The sequence below is a fragment of the Furipterus horrens genome, unplaced genomic scaffold (genome assembly GCF_987537825.1).
Source record: "Furipterus horrens unplaced genomic scaffold, mFurHor1.1.pri manual_scaffold_6, whole genome shotgun sequence".
NCBI classification, from domain to species: domain Eukaryota; kingdom Metazoa; phylum Chordata; class Mammalia; order Chiroptera; family Furipteridae; genus Furipterus; species Furipterus horrens.
In genome coordinates this window covers 51700319-51724011 of record NW_028327176.1, presented here as the reverse complement: position 1 = coordinate 51724011, position 23693 = coordinate 51700319, and the positions used below count along the sequence as shown (strand labels likewise).

Here is a 23693-nt window from a genome sequence, read left to right as displayed (position 1 = left end):
TAATCTATGTCAACTCACCACGGTCCTCAAACACTTGGATAGCAGTACAGTAGGCTGCCTCCCAGGCATGGAGCTGGTCACCTCCTAGGGAAATCAGACAAGGACTCTTACTGTTGGTGGGCGGGTGGAATTAATGACCCCTAAGGTCTCCTTTTCTCTGCCAGCGCATGGCATCATCTTTTTAAGTTAAAAATAGAGCCTTCCATTGGACACAGGTCTTGGATAAAAAGGGTGTAGAACAATTAGAGTTCTAGTTTCCTCCTCTTCACAGGGTGATGGGGTCACATTGGGAAGGTGGCCTGGCTGACCTCCAAGAAGTCTCATAGGGGCCATTTGTTACACTGGTGAATTTAACACACTCCAGGCTATGTCCAGGATCTTCCTGGAATCATAGACCTGTGTTCATCAGCAAGCTAAAGTATTATATCCTTTCATTTTCAATTAAAAAAAAAAAACTGTCACAAAAACTGAAACTCTGAAGGCTTATGTAATAGGAGCTGTTCCCCTGTAATGAGCAGGCTTACATAGACTATCAAATACTAATTAGAATGCTAGTGTATTGATGCACAGCACAAAACTCCTGCTCAGCTACTTTCTGTAGCTGAACTTGCCCAGGAAGCCAAATCATAACCAATTATATCTGAGTGGCAGATATGAGGAGTAAATAGAATGTACTATTAGATGAGCATGGAATTAGAAAATAAGGGAATTCAATTGCTGAATGTTTTTGAGGATCATTCTAAAAGCATCTGTTGTGTACACATACCTCTTGCCTGAGTACTCAAAGTCTGTTGCCTGTGACCACCTGTATTGTTGCCTCCCCGTGGAAGCTTGACAGTGCGACAGACGCTCCAAGTCCATTGGTGAAAGCTGCCTCCCCCTACACAGTGCCTGGCTGTGCACTATCAGCACTTCACCTGCCTCCTCCTGGGTTTCCTTGACTGACTGATCCCATTGTGGAAGCTGCAGTCTTCCTTTAGACCTATTAACTCAGCCCAACAGGCTGCACTCATATTTCATTGGCCTATTGTTTTCTCTAGTGACTTTTTTAAAAAGTAGGATATATTTCAAATACACACACAAAAAAACAAAGAGAATAATATAATAGTAAATACTCACTACCCACCACTCAGATTTAACAAATATTAACAGCCTTTTTGCTTCATATCTTTTCCTCTTAAAGAAATAAAATATTGCAGATAAGACTTGAAGTTCCCTTTGGAGCCCTTTCAATCCCATTCTCCCACCTTCCTCAGCAATAATCACAATCTGAAGTTGGTCTGTAACCCAGGTAATGTTCAGTTCTCCATATTCTTTTATTCTTAAGGTTACTTTGTCCTCTATGGTTTCTAAAGAAGTGACATGAAGAAAGAAACTGCTAACAGCTCTTTCCCTGGAATGGGTGCATGCCCAACAAATTTGGGATGGTTTTTCCTCTGGCAGGAAACAGTCAAATACAGCCCAATTTCCCAGCCCATTTCTGATTCTAATCATTTGTCATCCCCACTCTCCACTACACACATAAGCTTAGGTCAGTGCACAAGTGTGTGTGTGTGACATGTGCGCGTGTGCACACATGAGCTGAGGACTCTCTGCTCTTTGTGTCAGGTGTCCGCTCTGTCCAGTGCTGGGGGAGTGGAGAACCTCATCCTCCTGGAGCAGGAGAAGCACCGACCCCATGAGGTGGGCTCAGTGCAGTGGGCTGGGAGCACCTTCGGGCCCATGCAGAAGAGCCGGCTGGGGGAGCACGAGTTTGAGGCCCTCATGAGGATGCTGGACAACCTGGTGAGTGTGCTGCCATTGTCCTTCAAGGCTAGTCTGTTGAGGCTTGGCCTCTGGACCAGTCAGTATGAGGCATTAGGTGGGCATCAGGATTGCCAACATCACAGTTCCAATGTTAAAGCCTCATTGATTGGCAACTTGACTTAGTATTTGTGGTTGTTATAATAGTAGTTGAGAAGGCCTTTGCCACCCCCTTGTCAGGGCTGTGGGTGTCATCATACCTGCATGGTGCTTTTTGGAAAAGGGGTAAGAAGATATTGGTTGGTAAGAGTTAGTAATCCAGTAAAAATCAGAACCACAGAGCCTCACCTATTACATGACTCAGTTCACTCTTTTGTAGTTAGTTCTGCCTTTCTTACTTCATGATTTTAATGCAGAAAACACATAATACCACAAATTTCCTTATTCCTTGTGAGCAGCATTATAACAATATCCTATTATAATTAGTAAACCAGTCAGTCATTACAGAAGTTAACTGGGACACATCTAAGAATAGGACTTAAAGGATACAAAAGAATTTTAAGACATTCTTCCTTCTTCTAGGGTCTAACAGTTCAGTTGAGTTAGTTGATGATGTGGCATATAAATAGGAGACAATTCAAGAACAAGAGGAGAGCTTATACCATGAGGAGCTAATTGCATGAAGAGACTCCTACTTTTTAGATTGCTCCAAGTAGTGAAAGATGAGACCTATCTTTGTAACATTTCTATATCAAATTCATTTCCCCCTCCTCACTGTTACTATCTTGGACCCTCTTTTTGTGTGTAGATCATTGCAATAATTAATACTTTCCTTTTTGCCTTCAGTTCCTTCTAACCATCTCTACCTTATTACCGGGCTGACCATGGGGGTCTCTTTATAATGATGGAAGGTATAATCCACAATGAAAATACAATTAACATTTGTGTGCTGATTAATCTATGCCTAAATAAAGCACCAGAACCAGATGGTTTTCTATAGGAATTTTTCAAATCTTTAAGAAACAGACAATTCTTATGCTATTTAAACTTTCAGAGAAGAGTGAAAGGACACCAAACCATAACAATTATAACACAGTCAGACCAATCTTACAAGTTAATGAAAAATAATGCATGAAAACTAGCAAATAGTATCTAGCATAACATTAAAATAATAATCCACAGTAACCAAGTGAGGGTTCATTCATAGTATTCAAGGATGTTTTAATATTATAAATCTTTAAAATATATTTCATGATATTACTGAGTCTAAGGATAAAAACCTTTTTGATCATTTTAATAAATATCAAAAGGCAGTTGATAAAAATTTAGTATCAATTTATAAAAATAATAAGTAGTATAAAAAGACACTTATTTAACATGATTAAAATATTTTTTTCTCAAAACATGAGCCAATATCATGGTAAAACATTAGGACAATTTCCATTACATTTTACTTGATCTTAGTCAAACAGCTGAGAAGCGATCTATTAAATTTTGAAATTAAACAATGATTCCTGCTCTCAGCATTATTATTTAATATTACTCTGGAATAGTATTGAAACTCAGCTCAAAGAAGTATGACCTAAAAATAAGAGGTATAAATTTTCAAAGGAAACAAAATTACTGTTCTTTGTAGATAGTATAATTACATGCCTATGAAGTCCAAAGACTCAACTGAAAAAAAATGTTAGAAATAATGGGTGCATTTTAATGTGGTCACTTATAAAAATATATACATAAATTAGTAGCTGTTTTGTGTCTTAATATAAAACATACTTGAAAATTTAATAATGGGAGAAAAATAATCCTAGTTGCAAATGCAACAAAATCATAAAACATTAAGCAGAACCCATTTAAAGAAAACTGTAAAGTTTAACCAGTTGACATCAGAGAAAACCTGAAATCAGTGAAGAGCTATAATTTATTTTTGGTTAGAAAGCTTCCATAGGGTAAAGAGGTCACTTTTCAAATTAATCAACAAAATCAATGTAATTCCTTTCAAAATGGGGGAAGGTGAAAGGACTTAGCAAAATGTTCTTCTAGGTGGAATTCAGAATGCCTAGGAAGACCCTATAAAAAGAAGAGTAATTAGGGATTCTTGTCCCACCACACGGTAAAGCATAATAAAGCCTGAGTAACTAAATGGAGGAGCAGTATTTCAGAATGGCCAGGCATTTCAGTGCGACAGATTAGAGAATCCAGAAACACATGCCAAGCATATGAGAACTTAACACAGAGCAAACAGGTATCTTATAAAGCAGGGGGGAAAGATAGACTACTAGCTGTTTGAAGAATAAAAGTTAGGTGGATTGCTACCACATTCCCTTCAACAAGATGAATTCCTGATTTATCAAAAATTAATACAGCCCTGGCTGCTGTGGCTTAGCTGGTTGGAGCATCATCCCATGAACCAAAAAGTTGTGGGTTCAATTCTCAGTCAGAGCACAAATGAGAGGCAATTGATCAATGTTTCTCTCCCCTCTATCTTCCCCCTTCCCCTCTCTCTAGAAATCAATAAGCATTTCTTTGGGCAAGGATAAAAAAATTAAAACATAAAAAATAAACTCATACAGGTATTAAAAAATGTAGATTAATACTTTTGATGCTCTTGTGCTGGGACAGACCTTGTCAAGCATGGCAGGAAAGTCTGAGATCATGATGACAAATATTGACAGATATGATTACATAAAAGTCAAAGCTAAAAGACAAACTGTGGGGGAAAATATTTGCAACACATATAACAGTCAAATTACTGTAAAAAGATATTACAAATCAATGTGACAAACATCTCAGCAGAAAAATGGACCAAGAGCACAATTTATAAAGGAATAGATTCAAGTGGCCATTAAATGTAATTTAAAACATCCAGTTTTACTAGTTACCCCCAAAAGAGCAAAACAAAATTAGAGAAAATGGGGCAAAGCTAAGAGTCGCTTGTCAGCGGTCAAGATTCCTGAGTGTTTGTTCTCACTGAGCAGCAGCCAGCTCCGCCGTTGTGGGACATGGTCTTGCTTAGGAGACAGAAATTTGAGGGTTCTGAGAGGGAAATAGTTAAGCCTCAGAGTTGAGGAAAGGAAGGCTAACTGTTAGAATCAGCTGGGAAACTTAAAAACCCTGTAGCCCAGACCATACCACGTCCATTGAAGTGGGCAGGTCTCCAGGCATCAGCTTTTTTAATCCTTACCCGAGGACATGTTTATTGATTTTTGAGAGAAGGGAAGGGAGGGAGAGCAGGAGGAAGAGAAACATTGATGAGCAAGAGAAGCATCAATTGGTTGCCTCTCATACGTGCCCCGACCAGGGACCAAACTTGCAACCTAAGTATGTGCCCTGACCAGGAATCAAACCCACAACCTTTCAGTTTATGGGATGACGCTCCAACCAACTGACCCACACTGGCCAGGGCCAGGCATCAGCATTTTTAAAGCTCCCACATGGTTCCAATGTGCAGCCAGGGCTGAGAACCACTGCACCAGACAAAAAGTTGGAGCTCTGTTTAGGGAAGGAGGTCTGTGGAGTGCACATGGTTCCAGGGATATTCTCAGCCCTCATCAGAGGGCTTGTTGGGGTGGGGAAGGGCGGGGTTGGGGCACCGAGAAAGGAACAATTCCGAAACACACTAGAGAAGCAGTGAATTTGTACCTCGAAGATTGAGGTTTAAACTGAGTCATTAGATAGAAGGGGGTGAAGTGCGTGGGTGGGCACGCAGGTGCATACAGACCATTTTCCCCACATCAAGTTCTGTTTTTATCCCTTTTAGGGCTACAGAACAGGCTATACATACCGCTACCCCTTTGTTCAAGAGAAAACCAAACACAAGAGTGAGGTGGAGATTCCAGCCACGGTCACAGCCTTCGTGTTTGAGGAGGATGGCACCCCGGTGCCCGCCCTGCGGCAGCACGCCCAGAAGCAGCAGAAGGAGAAGACCCGCTGGCTCAACACACCCAACACCTACCTGCGGGTCAATGTGGCTGACGAGGTCCAGAGGAGCATGGGCAGCCCCCGGCCCAAGACCACAGTAAGGCGGGCGGAGGGGGTCTCCTGCTGGGAGAAACCAGGATGGGCGGAGAGTGCTTGGCTATGTTTATGGGTTAAGTGGCTTTAAAATAAAGGAACAGAACAAGTCTTCCCTGCGCATGTGTTAGCACAGGACCCCCTTAAGGCTTCATATCCACTCAGCCTCTGATCACGTGTTCCTTGCATGTCTGCACTGAGTTTTGGGGTCCTTGGATGGCTGGACCAGGTCACGCCAAGCAGCCTAAAAGGGAGGGGCAATTGATTTTTGCTTCTTGCTCCCACATGTAGAGGGGAATTCTGGCAAGTTCAAGGATGGGTATCCAACATTTGAACTGCACATCTGATGCAAATCCAGGAGGTGGGTGGGATTTTCATTTCTACTACTTTGTTCTCTCCACCAAGCACACACTCTGATGCTTAATTTGATTTTTCATTAACATTAATGTAGCTGGCAGCCAAATGGAATAGCCCTTCATTAAAAAAAAGAAAGGAGAAGAAGCTCTGTAAATTGACATGGAGTCATCTAATATATAAGCTCAAGAGGCTGTCTGCCTGTCAATGCTGGTTACCAAGGTTCTGACCCCTACTCTTAAGTGTTCCTTATGGCTGTTGACCTGGGGCCTTCTTTGGCAGCTGGGACATTTGTTGCCTATCCTGCTCTGGGAGACGGACATCACAGAGGAGAGACAACATGCATGTATAGGCTTTAGCTGACCTTCCATGTAGGCCAGTGGGCCCAAGTGGCTTGGGGCGGACCCCTGGGGAGGACGCACGGGTCTTATTCTTTCGCCTTACCCACCTGGCCTTCTGTGTGTTCAGTGGATGAAGGCTGACGAGGTGGAGAAATCCAGCAGTGGCATGCCCATACGGATTGAAAACCCAAACCAATTTGTGCCTCTCTATACCGACCCCCAAGAAGTGCTGGACATGCGGAACAAGGTAGGGTGGTAGCTGGCTGTCTCGCTATGTCTTCTCCCTCAAGAGTGGAGGGGTGGGGTGGGGTCAGGATGTGCCTGACTTACCAACACCCCTGATATCTCTCACGGGAAAGAAAGCACTGTTTACTGGCTCTGTTCCCAGCACTGTGCTGAGTACCAGACTTACGGTGTCTGATAGGATCCTCTTACATAGAGAGGTGCTTGCTTTAGGCATTAGATCTAAGAGACCTGCCTACAAATTGAGTTTTTAATGAATTTTATGCTACTTATACTATTATCCTTTGGCCAAGATTTCAAAATCCTTTATATTTATTTTTCTACTTTGCTTTATAGTTCACTTATATTTCTAATCACTTTAAAAGCCTGAATTGTAACAGATCACCTTCAGTTGGTCTGATACATTCACAGAACTCTGTTTCAATATGTGGTCCAAGGACCCTTTGCAGTGCCTGTTAAAAATGCAGATTCCTGGGTCACCTGCCCCCCAAGAGATTCAGATTCAGTAAGTGTGGGGTGGCCTCAATAATCTGTATTTTAAACAAATCTGTCAGGGGATTCATAGGAATATTAAAGTTTGAGAATCTCCCTCAAGGACCAACTCTGCCTTCTTTTACTCTTCACCTCCTCCAGTTAGTTACCTTCTCTGAGTCAGTGAGACTTGGGTGTTGTGCACAAACTGTGTCAGAGTGGATGGGCTGTGTTAGAAATAGAGGCGTGCGAGGATCTTTTTAGACCAAGTCACAGATTACACTAGACACCAGTATGCCCTGGGAATGCCCCTCCCAAACACCGCAGCCTGACTCTGCACACTGAGCTTAGTCTCCCCCTCCCTTTCCACACAGATTCGAGAACAAAACCGACAAGATGTGAAGTCAGCAGGGCCCCAGTCCCAGCTCCTGGCGAGCGTCATCGCTGAGAAGAGCCGAAGTCCGGTACAGCAGAGGCAGACCCTGTCTGGAGGGGAAACAAGTTTACCTTCCGGGTCTTCAGTGTCCGGGGCTGGGCAGCAGAACCCCTGAGTCCTCATGCCCACCTCCCCCATGATGTTGGGTGCTGGTGCTTTGCTGCAAAACAGATGCTGGGAGGACCAGGGACAGTGTCTAATCACCCCCTGTGGGCACTGGGACGGGCAGCAGCTGCCCAGCCTGCATGGAGTGGTGTTGGTTTCCACGCTACCCACATGGAACTCCACTCTGCCCTCTGCTAGTATCTTGCAAAGTGGGGACCACAGAAATGTGACTGGCAGCTCCCACCTGCTCCAGACCTGCCTGCCCTGAGCTTTTCTGGTGTCTGTGTGGATATGGCATCATGAGATTATAGCTGTGGGACAATGCTCATGTGCTCTCTGAGGGAAGGCGTATATACATATAAAGACTGGTGCTCCTACCAATGATAGGGGCCGGGAGTTGCCCACACAAACCCACATAGAGTTAGAAAGTGTAACGTAGTTGTTTCCATGCTTGAGATAGGACAGTGTTTGTTTAGTGCTTAGCAAAAAGGGGGAAGGTCAGAGCTCTGGCTCATGCTGGAAATAATTGCTACCTATTGCAAACTAGCAGTGGGCATGGCATCTTCCTTAGCTGTAAGAAAGGGGGATACAAGAACCAGTTCTCTTGGCTGAGCAAACTGAAGTGATGCCATGATTTCTGATCAGGCTGCAGCCCACAAGGTGGGTGTGCATTGGCAGGAGGCGTGTGAAGGTTATATCATCACACCCAGCTCCATCCCCACCTCAACTCAGCCAACTTGAGGAACACCAAACTTGCCACAGGGTTGAGGACAGAAATACTGCATGATACTGGGGGAATGGGGGAGTTCAAGGCAGTGAGCAAAATTGTTTAAAAACATTTGCCATTTATATTAAATGTTCTCCTTGGAGTCCCTCTTCTTGGAATCCTGGCCTTGGCCTCTCTTTTGAACCCTGTGATTCCTTAAGATAGGCCCAGTGCTGCCCTCTTTTGGAAGGCGCCCATGGGAGAGTTGGCCTGGAGTTTGCAATGCAGGCCCGCTGCCCAGGGCTCACCTGCCTGGGCTTTGCTTTCTTTGGCTCCTCAGCTTCAGAGCACTGCATTTACAAAGGTCAAGGTGAGGATGCTGGATTAGGAAAAAGGACTGTGGAGTCTGAACTTTAGTCCCTGTCTGGAGCTACCCAAGTGTACCCAGCTAGTGAGCTCCCCAGAGCAAGGGGCTCCACAGAAGCGGTGAAACTGTGATTTTGCCAATGTCCCCACAGACCTGAGTACAGACAGTTGAAGATCCAAGATTCAGGACCCTGGTCCCCTTGTAATTTTATGACTGTGTGCAAAACAGGACTAACAGTTGGAACTGAGAATGCTGAAGCCGCTGTGTGTTTTACTGCTGTGTGCTATAGCTTGTGCTGCTTTGGGGGTCAGGGTGGGGCATGGTGGGGAACAGCTGGCACGAAGCTGGTTAAGCCAACCCTTTGCTTGCTGGATTTGGACTGACTGACTTGGGCCGCTGATTGTATTTGCATAGCGATGGCTTACAAGAGTCTATAGGAAGGATTGCAATAAAGCTGTGTCTTCCTTCTGCTTGGGAGCATCCTTTGATTTTATTTGCGGGGCAGAGGGTGGGTCCCCTGCATTCATCTAGGCAGTTGCAAAGAATCTGGGAATAATTGCTGGGGGTGAGGTAGATGTGGGGAGGAATGAAGAAGCCCTACTCTGAGGCCCTGTGCTGTTTCCAAGGTGCTGCATGTCATGCTGTCCCTAGCAAGACCACAGGCAGCCACATGAGTCTGAAAGGAAGCTCGGGCCTGGGCCCCCACCCCAGCGTTCAGAGAGCAACACACACTCTGTGGTTAACTTTCAGTCTACAGAGAGCCAGCTGATGGCCAAGGGCGACGCAGACACCAAAGACGAGACAGAGGAGACAGTGCCCAACCCCTTCAGCCAACTCACTGACCAAGAGCTAGAGGAATACAAGAAAGAGGTGGAGAGGAAGAAACTAGAACTGGAAGGTAAAGAACCCAGTGCTTTGGGATCTTCCAGGGTGGAGGGAAGGGAAGCCCAGACACCAAGCAGGGCTACCGACAGCCCTGGAACCCATGCCTCCCCCGGCAGGGCCCTCAGGGCTCAGTCTAGCCTCTGCTTTCATTTTTAGTCCTCACTTGCTTCTTGTGATATCCTCAATTTGACCAAATAATATTCTTATTAGCATAATACTATATTAATCACAATAATGAGCCTTGTTGTTACATGGTGTCTTCAGGACTTCATCCAACCTTCTCAGTGGGATATAAAGAGTTAATCCTTGTAGTGAGCTTAGAACAGTGCCTGTAAATATGGTGTAGGCCAGTAAAATACCAGATAAATGTTAGCTATAATAGGTCATTATAATAGTGGCAATTATTTTCTTTCAGATCTGGCATAAACTTTTTAGGCAAAGCTCTCTGCTAGCTGACTTCTTTATGTCTTCTTCTCACCCCTCCTTTAGTTAAGCCCATTGTTCCCTGTTGACTCCCAGACAGATATTCATACTCAAGATTGTTCGTGTGCCCTTGCTCATGCCCTTCTCCCTTCCTGGCATGGCTTCCCTCAACTTGATCCCAAGTTATCTACACTTCAGGCTCCATCTCAAACCCCACTTCTGCTAATAAGCTCACTCTGTCTCTCCCTAAGCCCCAGAATTGAGCTGTCCCTTCTCTTTGCTTCAGGAGCACTCGAGGTCTAAGACCCAGAACTCAACTCTTGGCTTTGTCCACCAGGCTAGGTTTTCGTTCCCCGAGTGCCGGGCGTTCCTCCACTGCCCCCTCCCCTCCCAGAGTCAGACACCTTCCCGCGAGCCAAGCAGGCACTGGAAAACTGTGCTGGCTTGCTCAGAGTTCTGATGTGCCAATTGAAAAGGTAGGTTGAAAAATATGGTGCCTTTTATCCCTAGGCATTGTTTGCACTGAACATGTGAATTAGATCAATAACAATGAGCTACATGCCACCAAATCGTGGGAGGTAACACTCCTGCAGTCTTGCTGTCTGTGTCGGGGGTAACATATTCCATGGTGGGTGTGCTTTGATGGAGGAAACAGAACATGACTCACACTCCTCCCATTGGCCTCCCCAGGGTGTAGCAGAAATAACAAAAGCTTAGGGGAACAGCTACCTCCAACCTGGAGAAATGAGGAGCAAGTAAAAGAAAGCTATTTTTTTAATGCTCTCTTTCTCTCTCTCTCTCCATCTCTCCTCTGCTTGACTTTTATCCTGAGGTGGTTTTCTGTATTTTCAGGAGAGAAAGAAACCACTGCAGAGGAGCCTGGCTCACCTGTGAAGTCAGCACCTGCTTCTCCTGCACAGAGTCCAGTGAAGTCGGAGGCAAAGAGCCCTGTGGTCTCTCCCTCCAAGTCTTTAGATGGTGAGTTGAGCTGAGAAACCAGGAGGGAGGGAGAGGCATCCACAGGCTGAGAAAGGGGTCTGTGTGGAAGGCAGAGCAGGTATGCACACTATAGGTACCTGCCTTTCAACAGGTGTTGCCCCTTACCTGAAAAGCTTCCCCCTCTGCCATTTCTAGGGAATCTGAAATGGAAGTTACCAGCTTAAGCTTGTTTAATTCACAAGCTGTGACCATACACCTTATAGTTTAAGTGATGTTGAATAAATTTACAATTGACTCAGCCTTCTCACTTCTAACTCAGACTGGGTTGGCTGATGGGCTTTCCAGATGCACCAGCCCAGGGATCAAACCTCCATGTGCCCAGGGATCACCTAGGGATCTTGTTAAAATGAAGATGCTGGTGCAGCAAGTCTGGGGTGGGACATGAGACTCTGCATTTCCAATGAGTTCTCAGGTGAGGCTAATGAGGTCATTGTCAGCCTTGACCACACTTGGGAATCACAAGAGTGGGAATGAAGCCTGGAGTTTTAAGATCTTCCCAGGTGAATCTACTGTGTAGCCCAGGTCAAGAACCACTTTACTAGCTACTAGTTTAGAGAACTGAGTTCTAGGTCCAACTCAACTGCTAACTAATAATAATTCAACTGCTAATTTTAGAAAATCAGATAATCTCGTGCCTCAATCTCCTTGTCTGTCAAATGGGGCTACTATTTTCCTCTTTCAAGGCTCTTATATGTATAAAGGAAGTTGCAGGTGAAAAATACTTTGAAAGAGTAGAAGTATGATTTAAATGTAAGATTAATTATGGTTATGATTAATAACAAATATGATGGATAATAATAGTATTACAGTCCATACCATCTAAATCATAAAAGTGTCTTTGATGAGCTCCCGGAATCACTCCTGGGCATGAACACTCTTCCCTGGACCCCCAGAGCCCTCCTGACAGAGGGCTTCTGTACCTCCACACAGGGAGCTGCAGCTTGGTGGCCTGTTGGACTCTTTTCCTTCCTGGCAAGAATAGCCACACTGGTAGAAGCTGCCAGAATCAACCCAATCCCTTTGTGCCCTCTATAGGCAAATTGCTGACTCGCGTGCAGGTCCAGTGTTGCCAGAGGAAACCCATCTTGCTTGAGGCCAGAGCCCAAGCAGACGCCCCACTACTGTGTTCATTGTGTCTCATCGTGGTGTTGTCAACCTGTCTCCACCTTGTCTTCCTTTCTTTTCCCATTTGTGCCTTCATCAAAGGAGTTCCCTCCGATTCTGAATACTTGTCTCTGTAGTAAGTATAGAGAGGCTGTTTACTAACTCACTCCAACACTGGCAATGGGGGAGGGAAGACTTTTTCAAAAGAAATCTATTTCTCCTCATTTTTTTTTCTTTTGCAACTCACAACCCTGCCTTTGGGAGGGTTCCTGGCTGTAAAATTCATGACCAATTTCATATGTTCTATACATGGACCAGACTTCCCTGAAGGCTAGACAAACATAGGACATGCCTATGCACCAATGCACACCGATACCCATGCAGAGTGTGCCACCCAGAAGAAATGAGCCCCCACAGCTGCTGGGCACTCCCTGCGGTAGAGTGCTTGTGGCCATCTGAAGCACATCTCCATCCCTTTCCTAAGGCATGGACACCTCTAAGGAGCCCATGACCTCTTCTAGGGACCAACTACCTCATAGGGAAGCATAGAGCCCATGGCTTGACTGCTGTCTTCAGCATCCCTCAGGGCATGCGTGCCTACTGAGCAAAAGACATCCAGACCAGAGAGGAGGCTCATGCTAGGAGTGGGGCAAGGGCTGGCAATTTCATTTTAGCTCCCGGGAGCCCCTTGTGGTGACCTCTGCTGCTCAGCAGGACACAGGACAGAGGGCAGGAGGAGGGCTGTGTGATGGGCAGGACAAATGCTTACCCACCACCTGACATTTTCCCCCCTGCAGCAGGATTTCTGCTTCTCTCCTGTACCCTAGGTGCCCCTGTGGAGAGCACAGCAAAGCTGAGCTGTTAGAAAACTGAAGGTTTCCCCTGAAGACACTTCCTATAATTCAGACAGAGCTGGGAAGTGTGGGCCTCCTTGGAGCATATCCCACATGATGTGACCTGTGTGGTGTCAGTGGCCCTGCCCAGCTGACCAATGGCTTGCCCAGTCCTCTGGGCAGACAGGGCTGGCTGACCCTGAAAGCAGCATCTTCAGGTTCACATTTAGCTCACCCATCAGATCAAGGATGGCTTTTTCATCGTGCGTCACCATGCTTATAGGTCCTCTTGTGCTGAGTCACCTCAGTGTCTCTCCTTGTCTGTCTCCCTTCCTCCTACCCCCATCAGCCTCTCTGAATGAGAGCCTTTAATCCTCTTCCTTTACATCTGGCCATTTGTTATCATCACCTTCTCTTCCCTGCCCCTGCCCCTGCCTCTGCTGACTGTGTCCTCCAGTGACCTCTCAGGAGCACCAGCTAGGCCTACAAATAGCCCTGCATTTAACATCATATGGTCAGCTCTGCCACTTACTAATTTAGCCATCCCAACCAAGTCACTTCAGAACACTGCAGAATGGAGGAACAACACAAAACTTGCCCTTTCTAACTCACAGCATTGGTACCAGGATAAAGTGAACTAATGAATATAAGAGGACCTTATAATTGGCTTAGATCAGTGGATTCTCATTGTATACTATGTTCTCCGGATTGTGAGAGAGAATATGTCACTTGTTGTTTTAAGCCACTCCGTTTTGGGATTGTTTGTTATGTAGCAACAGATAATTATTAAATCTTGGTGCATAATAAGAACTGGTTTTATGGCAATTAGTTCTGCTGTGGAATGGCTGGGCTCAGCAGGACGGTTCTTTTGCTCCACTGATGTCAGCTGGGGCTGTTGTCATCTGGGAGCTTGACTCAACTGGAGCTTCCAAGATGGTGCACTCACATGTCAAGTGCTCGCTGGGGCAGCTGGAAGGCTAGGCTCAGCCAGAACCCTGGGATGGTGTCTCTCTCTGTCTCTGTCTCTCTCCATGTGGTTGTACAGCTTCTCCATGTGTGTCTCCATCGAGGTAGTTGGAATTTATACCTGATGGCTTAGGAGTCCCCAAATTATAAAGCAGAAGCTGCTAGGCTTTTTTAAGTCTTTGGCCTGAGGCTGTCTCAGTGGCACTTTCTCTGCATTCTGTTGGTTACTGTGAGCCACAGGGTCAGCCCAGATTCAGCATGTGTGTGGTGGCAGGGGTGGGGGGGGCGGCAGTGGCAGGGGGGAGAGGACCACAGCCAAGTGTGGGCTCTTTAAAAAAAGATAAGTAACACATGCAAGTGTAAAATGAATATATTGGCAGTAGGGTTAGAGGAGGGCAAGATCATTGTTAAATGTTGAGGGAGTCTTGAGCCAGACTTTGGGTTGACGTATACTTGGACTAGCAGACAGGAGTAGAGTGGTGGCTAGGAAGCTGGGGGATTGAACACCCTGGAAGAAGAACCAGAAGATGGAGGGACAACGAGTAGTTGGAAGCTGAGGTATGGTGAGAAATCAAGTCTGAGAGATGGAATGTCCAAACAAGCTGACAACCTCCCTGTAGAAGCACCTTCCTTCCTCCTCCTTCCTCTGCAAGACTTTCAGCCCTTTGTTTCCCCAATCACAGTGGTCTGGATTTTAAGCCTGGCTGCCAAATTTAGTTTTGCTCCAAATTACTCACTTTCTGAATTCCCCCTCCCCCTGCTTCCTGCCCACCATCCTTGGACAGAGCTGTGCTTCACCCCCATATCTGTGCCCTACTCCCAGAGCTCCAAGTGCCCCACTGGGAGAGAAAGCCAGTGGTTGTTCTTAGGAGATGCTTGAAGACAAGCTTCCATCTGCCCCTGGCTCCCAGGGCTTTTCTCAGCCTGGTCTCCAGTTCGCCAGTGACCAGTTGAGAGCTCCATGTAGTTCTGGCCTTAACTCTCTTGAGATGTTAACAGAGGAGGGATCTAGGCTCTCAGGTCTGGTCCTTGATGCTTTCCAGGAGCTCAATAAGTGCTTATTTCTAGAGCCATGACTGATCACCCCTTCTCTTGGCCATCCAAACTCTCCAGCGGTCTCTGTCCCCTGTAGCTGAGGGACTGGTGACCTCCGTTTGGAGCCTGGAAACTCCAAGACCCACTGTGCCTCTACTAGCCCCACTTTCATTTACTGCTTCTCCCCCACACAACTGATAGTGTGGGAGCTGAGATCCTGGTGGATATATTTTGTGTGGCCTCATTTTCTGGATAGTGAGAAGAAGTTTGAGTGCCACTCTTCTAAACCAATACCCAGACCAGAAGCTGAGGCTGTACAAGGGGCTGGCAGTAAGGTGGGTATTGGTGAAGGGCATGGATGAAGAGCACTGTTGGAGCGAGGATACCCACCCACCAGCGCAGGAAAGGACACGTGGACAGAAAGCCCTTCTTACCCACAGTTATGTTCATGGAGCTAGAAGGCAAGTGCCAAAATCATCTGAGAGGGTCACCCTTGAGGAACATGTCTTAATGGGTCATCCAGAAGAGTGGCCTGTGGTGAGAACCTGAACTGAGGTTGCAGAGCCATGTCAGGACATGAGCCCAGGAGAATGAGTGGGAACAGGGGACTAGGTACAAGAGACATAGGCCAGCGCTCAGCGCTGCTGTTTTTGTCCATGGCTGGGTCCAGATCAGCTGAGAAGGCTCAGGCTGGGACAGGCAGGAGAGAGTATGAGGGATGGTGTTGGCTTGGTTAGAACAAAACCATTTTCACATTTATTCGTTTGCTCTTGCATTTGACCATTCACAGATTCCACATTTTTGAGTACTTTCTATGCGCTAGTTATTACATAGATAAGTTAGACACAGTCTTGCCCTAATTTCAGTTTTGGGGGAGCGATAGGTATACACAAGGAAGTGTGGTTGTTTTACAGTGTCTACAATGGAAGTTTATATAGTGAGAGTGGAAAGGAGTGAGTGATCAATCTACTTGGGAGTAGAGAGGGGTCAGGAAAAACTTGAAGGAAGAGGTAACACTCATGCTGATTCATTGCATAGGTTGAAGGTTGGGGACACAGAGGAGAGAGAAGGGCCTTACAGACAGAGGGAAATAGGCTGGAGTGACAGGGAGGGGTCAAGGGGTCAAAGAGCAGGTGAAGTAAGGAGAGTGGACAGGGTCTGCTGGTTTACTGCATTCAAGAGTACTGCCAGGTAAGAGCTGTGGGATACATGGAAGTGGGGGAGAAGGGGTGATAAGAGTCAAGAGCATTAGGGAACTTGATTTTCAGATGATGACAGAACATGGGCTGGACAGTAGGAATGGGAGCTGATGGTCAAGGTCTTTGGTACTAAGAGACAGGCAGTCCTCAGAAGTCACCAGGCAGGGAATTTTGACTCACCCGGCCAATTTCAGAAGTTACAAGACCTTGTCCAGATAATTAAACCAGTTCATTCTAACTGTCCCCAGATTTATCCCTCTCTGTTCCATCTTCCACATAATCATACATTTCCTTAGTCTTTACTCCGGTCAAAACCCCCAGCCTTTTCCTAAAGCCCATCCTCACTCACTGTTTCTGTGATACCAGCCTTACATGTCCCCCAATACATTCTTGCACAGCAGAACGTGCCAGGGCTCCTTCTGGGATGGGCTGCTTCTCACACTAACCCCCCCCCCCCCCCACACACACACACCCAAACTCTCACACTCTCACACACTTCAAAGTTTCCCATCCTGAAAAGGACACTGAACTGGATGCCAGGATACTGATGTCTCCTCCTCTTACTGTTTACTCAGTTTGCATAGCTGTAAAATGGGGAGGAGCTGAGCTAGATGACCTTTGCATTCCTTTCTACTTTTCAGAGCCTGTGGTTTTGTCATTTTTCCCTCCTCCCTCCCCATTCAGGCATTTCAAAGCTTACGTGGAAGCAGGCTGGAGTGAGAGTGGGAGGGGGAAGAAGGGTCACAGGAGGGTTTTGTTTCTGGAGTCTGAGCAGTTCTGGCCTTGTTGATGGTGCCAATCTTAACAGGTTCCCCCCAGGCAGGATAAAGTCCTGGGGTGTGGAGTGGGGCAGTGGCTGCTAGAATGGGCCAAGGCAGCTTCCCCTTTGGGTTAATCCTCATATCTTAGAAACATAGGGTTCACATCACTCAGGAATTCCACCTCCTTCTGCCTTCCCCTCTGCCTACAGAGAAGCTAACCCTCCATTCTCCTGAAAGTTCCTCACTGGTGTAGGAAATGAAATGGGTATGAAAACATGTAAATTTCACGCATTTACTGGTGAAACTGAGCCAGTTACAATTCTTAGATGCCTCCACTGAGTTGTACATGACACTGCTCTCTGGCCTGCCCATCCTCCTACAGCCTCTGTCCTCCTCTATTTCCTTGTTCTGTGCCTAGAAATGTTCCTAGCTGGACCCCAGCTGGGCCTCCAGCCATGTTTGGACACCATTACCTGTTGGCATTTGTAGACAAGAGGCCAGAGTCATTGACCCACCCAGGGCTTGTTTCCAGGGTCAGCCATGTGGAAGGGGTGCAGGTTTGGATGAGGGCCCTGCCTACTCTCAGCTTCTACAACATCAGCCTGCTTTCTCTCCCACTGCTCTAGACTTACTTTGTAGAATTGACTAGAAAAGGTTCTGGTAACCCCAGGTGGAAGCTCTCACCTGAATGACATCTTATGGGTCACATTTTTAAAATCTTTTTCCAGAAGGTGCTAAGAAGATAGAAACAAGCAAAGCCACCACGGAGCCTGAAACAACGCAGCCAGAAGGGGTGGCGGTCAACGGGAGGGAGGATGAGCAGACCGCGGAGGAAATTCTCAGCAAAGGCTTGAGCCAGATGACCACCAATGCTGACACAGATGTTGACACTTCTAAGGACAAAACCGAGTCGGTCACCAGCGGCCCCATGTCCCCAGAGGGCTCACCTTCCAAATCTCCCTCAAAGAAAAAAAAGAAATTCCGAACCCCATCCTTCCTGAAAAAGAGCAAAAAGAAGGAGAAAGTGGAGTCCTGATTCTTAGCACCCTGGGGCTCCCATCTGCATCCTCTCTCCCAGCTTCCCTTCTCCCATCTCCATCCCTGGAAGCACAGGGCCAAGGAGGGATAGAGTAGGACCCTGGACCATACTCTGATGGGGAACAGAGAGATCGCCCGACCAACCCCCCATCTGCAATTGTCCCAGAGAAATCAGATGACTTTCCTAAGGTCACACAGCTAGTTAGGGGCAAAGTCTGCACTAGAATTCAGGTCTTCTGGCTACCAGTCCAGTGCTCTTTCCACTACACAACACTGCCTAGTTGTGGGCTGCCTTTGTGAGGGTACTGCCCACTGAGCTGAGCCCTGGACAAGAGGGCCAGAGTGGGCCACAAGCTCTCACTGGCTCAGACTAAATCAGGTCGAGGCTTCCCCTGAACAAGGTCCTTTTCCTCACGGGAACCCAGTCTCCTGCTGATGGAGCTATCAGTATGTTTAGAAATCTCTCTTCTCTTTTTCATAGGGTCCCTGCATTGCTGCTGCCAGTAACCAGACAAATTGACCTGTCCCCGCCACCAGAAGTTAATCTTTGTTCCCCAAAGCTAATGGCTTAGCTTGTGCTTCCCCAACCATGAACCCCAAGCTTTCTTCATGGAACCTCCTGAATTATGGTTGGAAAAGCTGTACGAGTTGGCAGACATTGGGCAAGCCAAGTCAGCCACAGAGTGGGAGATAATTGAACCAATATAAAGCACCAGGGGCTTGACCTGTGAAAATTGTGCATCTCAGGAGCTTCAAAAGTAAAATGAAATTTAGCTTAGAAAACAGTTGTCTCATGCTCAGGGCAGAAATTTTGGGAAATTTTGGTCCTCTGTTGGCTTTGGGTTATATGAGGATGATCAAAACAACACGGGAAATGCTCTGCCTTTCTAGCTTTGCATGACACGTGGAGCTCTACCCAACTCACTCCTGTCCAGCAGGGAGGTATCCCCTGACATTCCCTTGAACCCAAGAGCACTGGATGATAGACTAGAACTGGCATCTTACCCTTGGCCCCTTGACCTTGGCTCCTTTCGGTTCCAACTCAGTCACTCTGGGTCCAGCAGAGGAGAATGAGATGAACCTTTCAGGATTTATCAGAGAAATGCTTGTGTGTTCCCAGCTCTGTCACTATCTGTCCATCCTGGGGCCTGATAAGAGCCACAGTTATTGTTTTAAATGCCAACACTATCTTTCCATATTCTCCATGGGATATTAATTAATGAGCATTGTTGGCTTCTAAAAAAATAGACAATCCATTCTCTTTAAAGCACAGTGTCTTCAAAGGATATTTTCTCTTTTTGTCCTGATTATTGTAAAAGTATTTTTGAAAGTTCTTAATCATAGTTTTCCATGTTTGAGCACTTACTATATATGTAGACACTGTGTAGGCTTTATAGACATTACATCCTTTAACCCTCACGGTAATCCTGTAATGTGCATAAGATTAGTCCCATTTTGTGGGTAAGGGAACTGCACCCCCCAAAGGATAATTGATTTGTTCCAGATGACTTGGCTAGAAAGATCCAGAGCCTGGCTTTCCTGCCAAGTCAGCCTGAGTCCAGAGCCTTTGCACTTAACAGCTATGGTGATCAGAAATCTTTAATCCCCAAGGGCATTGGTTTTAGTCCAGGACCTGTATTCGCGTCTCCACTGTATCGTGTCAGTACTTGAAACGAAGATGGGATATTACCTGTGTTCTCCCTCACCAGTGCATGTTAAGTTCCTGGTTAACATGGGCCATGGTCAGGCCCATGTGGACCTCTGCCAAAGGAGGTACAAGGGCCTTCTGGTTGGGGCAGGAAACACCATCCCATAGTTGCACTATTTTTTGAGAAGGAAGGAAGCCAGTGCTATGTCTCTCTAGTGCAGATTCCCAACTGCTACCCCAGCAGTTCTCCCCTACCCCCACCCTCATACACCCCTCTCCCATTCTACTTTCTGATTGGGTCTTGTGATGGACAACCCAATGATTATGGACACTGATGCCCCATAAAAATCTGTGATGTAGGAAATGCCTTTAAAAGTCAATCCTTTGATGCCTTCTTTAAAAAAGTAGATTTGACATTCATTCATTCACTCATTCATTCATTCCCTTCACAATATTTGTTATGCCCCTCTAAATGCCAGGTATTATGCTGACATTAAAAGAAAATAATCATTGTGACTAGAATGATCAGTGGCAAGCAATGTTAAGAAAAGGGTGAAATGGAACTGTCCACTGATGCAGTTTTTTGTGTTTGAGTGGTTGTAGCTCAGAGATATGTTGATTGACTCTGCATTCAACAGATTCTCTTTATTTTCTTTACAGCAGTGAAGCCTCATTAGATGAATATGCCAGAGGTTGCTGGAATTTAAGCATTGCCTTTGGAGTGCATGCAATGGGGCCACCTCATATTTATCCCTTTGTTTATTCCTTGTAACGTTCAAGAAAACCATCTGAAATTGGAGCATGGGCCAGGCCTGAGGGCAGGACTTAGTCTCTTCCCACAGGAAGCTCATAAGTAAAGGAGGCACATAGACAAGTTACAAACAGACAAGGGTACAGAGGCGGCATTAGGAAGCAATGATTTACTACCTTCTGGGCCAGAGAAATCTTCTTGAAAGGAGTGATGGTTGAGTTAGATTTTCAAAACAAAGAGGAAATTTTCCATGAGGACAAGGTTTGGCAGGACATTCCGTGATGCGGGAAGAGCATGTGCAAAGGCACAGAAGTGTGCAACTCCATGATTTGTGCACTGAGCAATTCAGTACAGCCCGAGCCTAAGGTGTTCAGTTTGGTTGGGGGCGAGGGGGCGGTGGTTCATTTCACAGGTGGTGGGCAGGGCTGGATCATAAAGAAACTTGTAGAAAGTATGGAGGAACTAGACTCTATCATGTAAGGGGTTTGGAGCCACTGAGGACTTCTCAGCATAGAGTCATGATCAGCCCTGGATTTTAGGAAACCTTTGGTGGCTGAGTGGAGAATGGACTCAAAGGAGTGGGCTGGAAGCATAGAAGATGTCCTCATAATGAGGCCTTTCTGAAATGTCCATTCTAAACCATGTTCGGTGACCTGCCTTACACTACATTTTCCCTTATAGCAAAAAGTGAACTTCCAGCACAGGATTCATTTCCATCAAATTATTTGGATAAGGCATTTTAAGAGAGATTTTCAACAAAAAGACAGAAATACTCAAAGAGCTAGGGCTTAGCACAGTTTCCAGTTCTCTGTTGGCATGCATAGTTGTTCTCCCCTTGCACATATTGGATATGGCATGCTCAGCTCCAGACTTGAGGCCATGCATGCGATACTGCTGCAGCAGGTGTACAGTCCAAACATAACCATAGACTGTTAGGGTGACAGGAAGGGACATTGCTTTTGGCACTGGTTAAAAGCTGGCTGAAAACTTGGGCCAGTATCTGGCTGGAGAAAATGTGTATATGAGAAACTCAGAATTGGTAGGCAATTGTTCATTCTGAGCTTGGATATGCTACAGAAAAAGAATGAGAAAATGGAACCAGGCTGCTGCGCTGTGGCCAGCTGAGCTGAAGAGAGGAGAGGTTTCTGGGGCTCTTTCCATGGGAAGATGGGCAGGAGTGGGAGGGGGTGGGAGAGATGATTACAGAGAGGTAAGCGGAGTCTCGTGGCTCCGTGCACTGGTGGCCGGCCCCCAGCAGTGGTGTGGGGGAACATCCACACTGTGTGACCTTTCCTCAAACTCTGTAAAAAGTGCTGGCAAGATACAACCTCCAGCCCAGATCTGGGCTCCCTAAGAGCCTCCTGGCTTTCAGGTGACCCAGGGACCTGACCTACTTCGTCCAGGTTATACACAGATAAGAATAATCTTCCTCGACACCCCTGTAACAAAATGGGGTTCTTCCTCTGCAGGCAGCCAAGTTCTTTTTCAAGGACTGGGTATGTTGGGATGAATCCCACTGCAAAGCATTGCTCTTATACCACTGACTTACATATATACCAAACCTTGAATCCTGTTCCCTGTGTCTAGTATTGTGTCACTCATTTCTGAATGTGGCCACACAGTCACGCAGATGTCGTTCATCAGAGTCATAACAGAGGGCTTCTGCTTTAGTCAGCATGGGGAGAACTGCTACAAGCCACTTCTCTGACTGCATGGATTCGAAAGAACCATTTGCCAAGGGCACAGTTCACTTCTGAAGGTCTGAAAGATTAAGAAGAAGTGTGGATTTTTTTCACATAGGGGCACATAGGGGTAGATGGACATAGCCCACCATTGGCCCGTCTGCCATCTTTTGCATAAGTGTGAAGTTTATGTTCTAGTTCCAGGCTGAGAGTATTCAAATTCTGACTGTTGAACAGGCGAGAAAGCACATAGTGCTTACTCATCTTTCATGCGGGTTCATCAGAAGCCCTTGAGATGGCTGGCACAGATGCAGTTGACCTTGAATATAGAGGAAATAGGTCTGACAGCTCTCATTGCTTGAGCCCAAGCAAACTGTCTGAGACAATAAAACTCAAAGAGTCTGAGAAGAAAGGACAAGGCACCTCACAACTCAAAATCTAATGGGATATCTTACTGCCAGTGCCCCACATCTATTCCGAAAGAGATAATGTAATAGGAGGAGTCAGAGGCCTTCAGCTGACACTAATGAAATATGCTCATTGGTTATTTATCTGCAGAGGTCCCCTCGTGCCACAATACGAAAAGCATACAGAGTAGAGTGATTATTTCCAAATGCCCTGTCTAACCAACCTGTGTCCACTTGGATGGGCACACACATAGAGCCCTATCACCAAGGCACACCCAACCCTCTTGAGACTCTCACAGCGAGAAGCCACCCTCACCCAGGAATCAACATGGGAGGTCAGATGAGGACTCTTCAGTGGAGAAAGCTCTTTTCATCATTTTTATCTAGACAGGCTTCTCTTTTTAGGAACAATTAGAAAGAACCCCTGGTTGGAGGTGCTCTTAAATACATGGAAGTAATGGTTTGCATTGATTCACACTTGGGTGGTATTATACTAGGTTTTGTCAAATTGATGTTTGGTGCCGTTTTCCTTCAAGATGTCCCTAAAAGTTGGGTCATGGCTTTGAGAAACTGGGGCTAGAAGATGAAGGAGAAATGGTCACTGTTATTGATACATGGAGGGACTCTGGTGTAGCCGGAGCCTCAGGGTGAGAATGTCCCTCTGGCTTTGCTCCTCTGCTCCTTGTTGCATCCGTTTCCCACGCAGCAGGACGAGGCCAGCTGTCATGAGCAAGTCCCCTAGCTCTAAGTCATGTAAAGCAAGTGTGAGGGTTTAGGTGGCGGTGGTGTGGGGCAAGTAACAATAGAAGAACCCTAAACTCTTCTCCCCTCCAGCACATTACCTTGTATAACTTTTAGAAGCTCAAAGGCTGGATCTTCTCTTTCAAAGTGACCCAGAAGAAGGACTGCAGTTGGACCAAGGACAGAGGGGCCACATTTAAATACATCAAAGCCCTTACACAATGGAAATATACTTTGGGGACCCCACCCATACATTTCAACTCCACCTCATTCTTCTTGGGCCTGCGTGGTGAGTGATTGTTTGATCTCAGTGGTCAGCTCCACCTTTAAATTCCTGCAATCTGTGCTATACCTGCTAAGTCCTGCGGGGCGTCCTTCCCCAGGAGAAGGACTGGTGAAGGCTTGGGCTGGCCTGGCTGGGTGCCAGGGGCTAGACAGAGA

The 23693-nt window shown here is 46.3% G+C and overlaps 1 protein-coding gene across 1 annotated transcript in view; it reads left to right on the top strand.

Moving 5' to 3' along the window:
- Positions 1-23019, top strand: part of ADD2 (adducin 2) — a 53511-nt gene extending 30492 nt beyond the window's left edge. The window contains exons 10-16 of the mRNA XM_090281491.1: positions 1609-1785; positions 5504-5761; positions 6580-6699; positions 7541-7630; positions 9531-9678; positions 10941-11066; positions 17714-23019. Of these exons, the coding sequence (XP_090137617.1) occupies positions 1609-1785; positions 5504-5761; positions 6580-6699; positions 7541-7630; positions 9531-9678; positions 10941-11066; positions 17714-18021 (1227 nt within the window). The 3' untranslated portion in view covers positions 18022-23019. The remainder of the gene's footprint in view (positions 1-1608; positions 1786-5503; positions 5762-6579; positions 6700-7540; positions 7631-9530; positions 9679-10940; positions 11067-17713) is intronic.
- Positions 23020-23693: the final 674 nt, after the last annotated feature.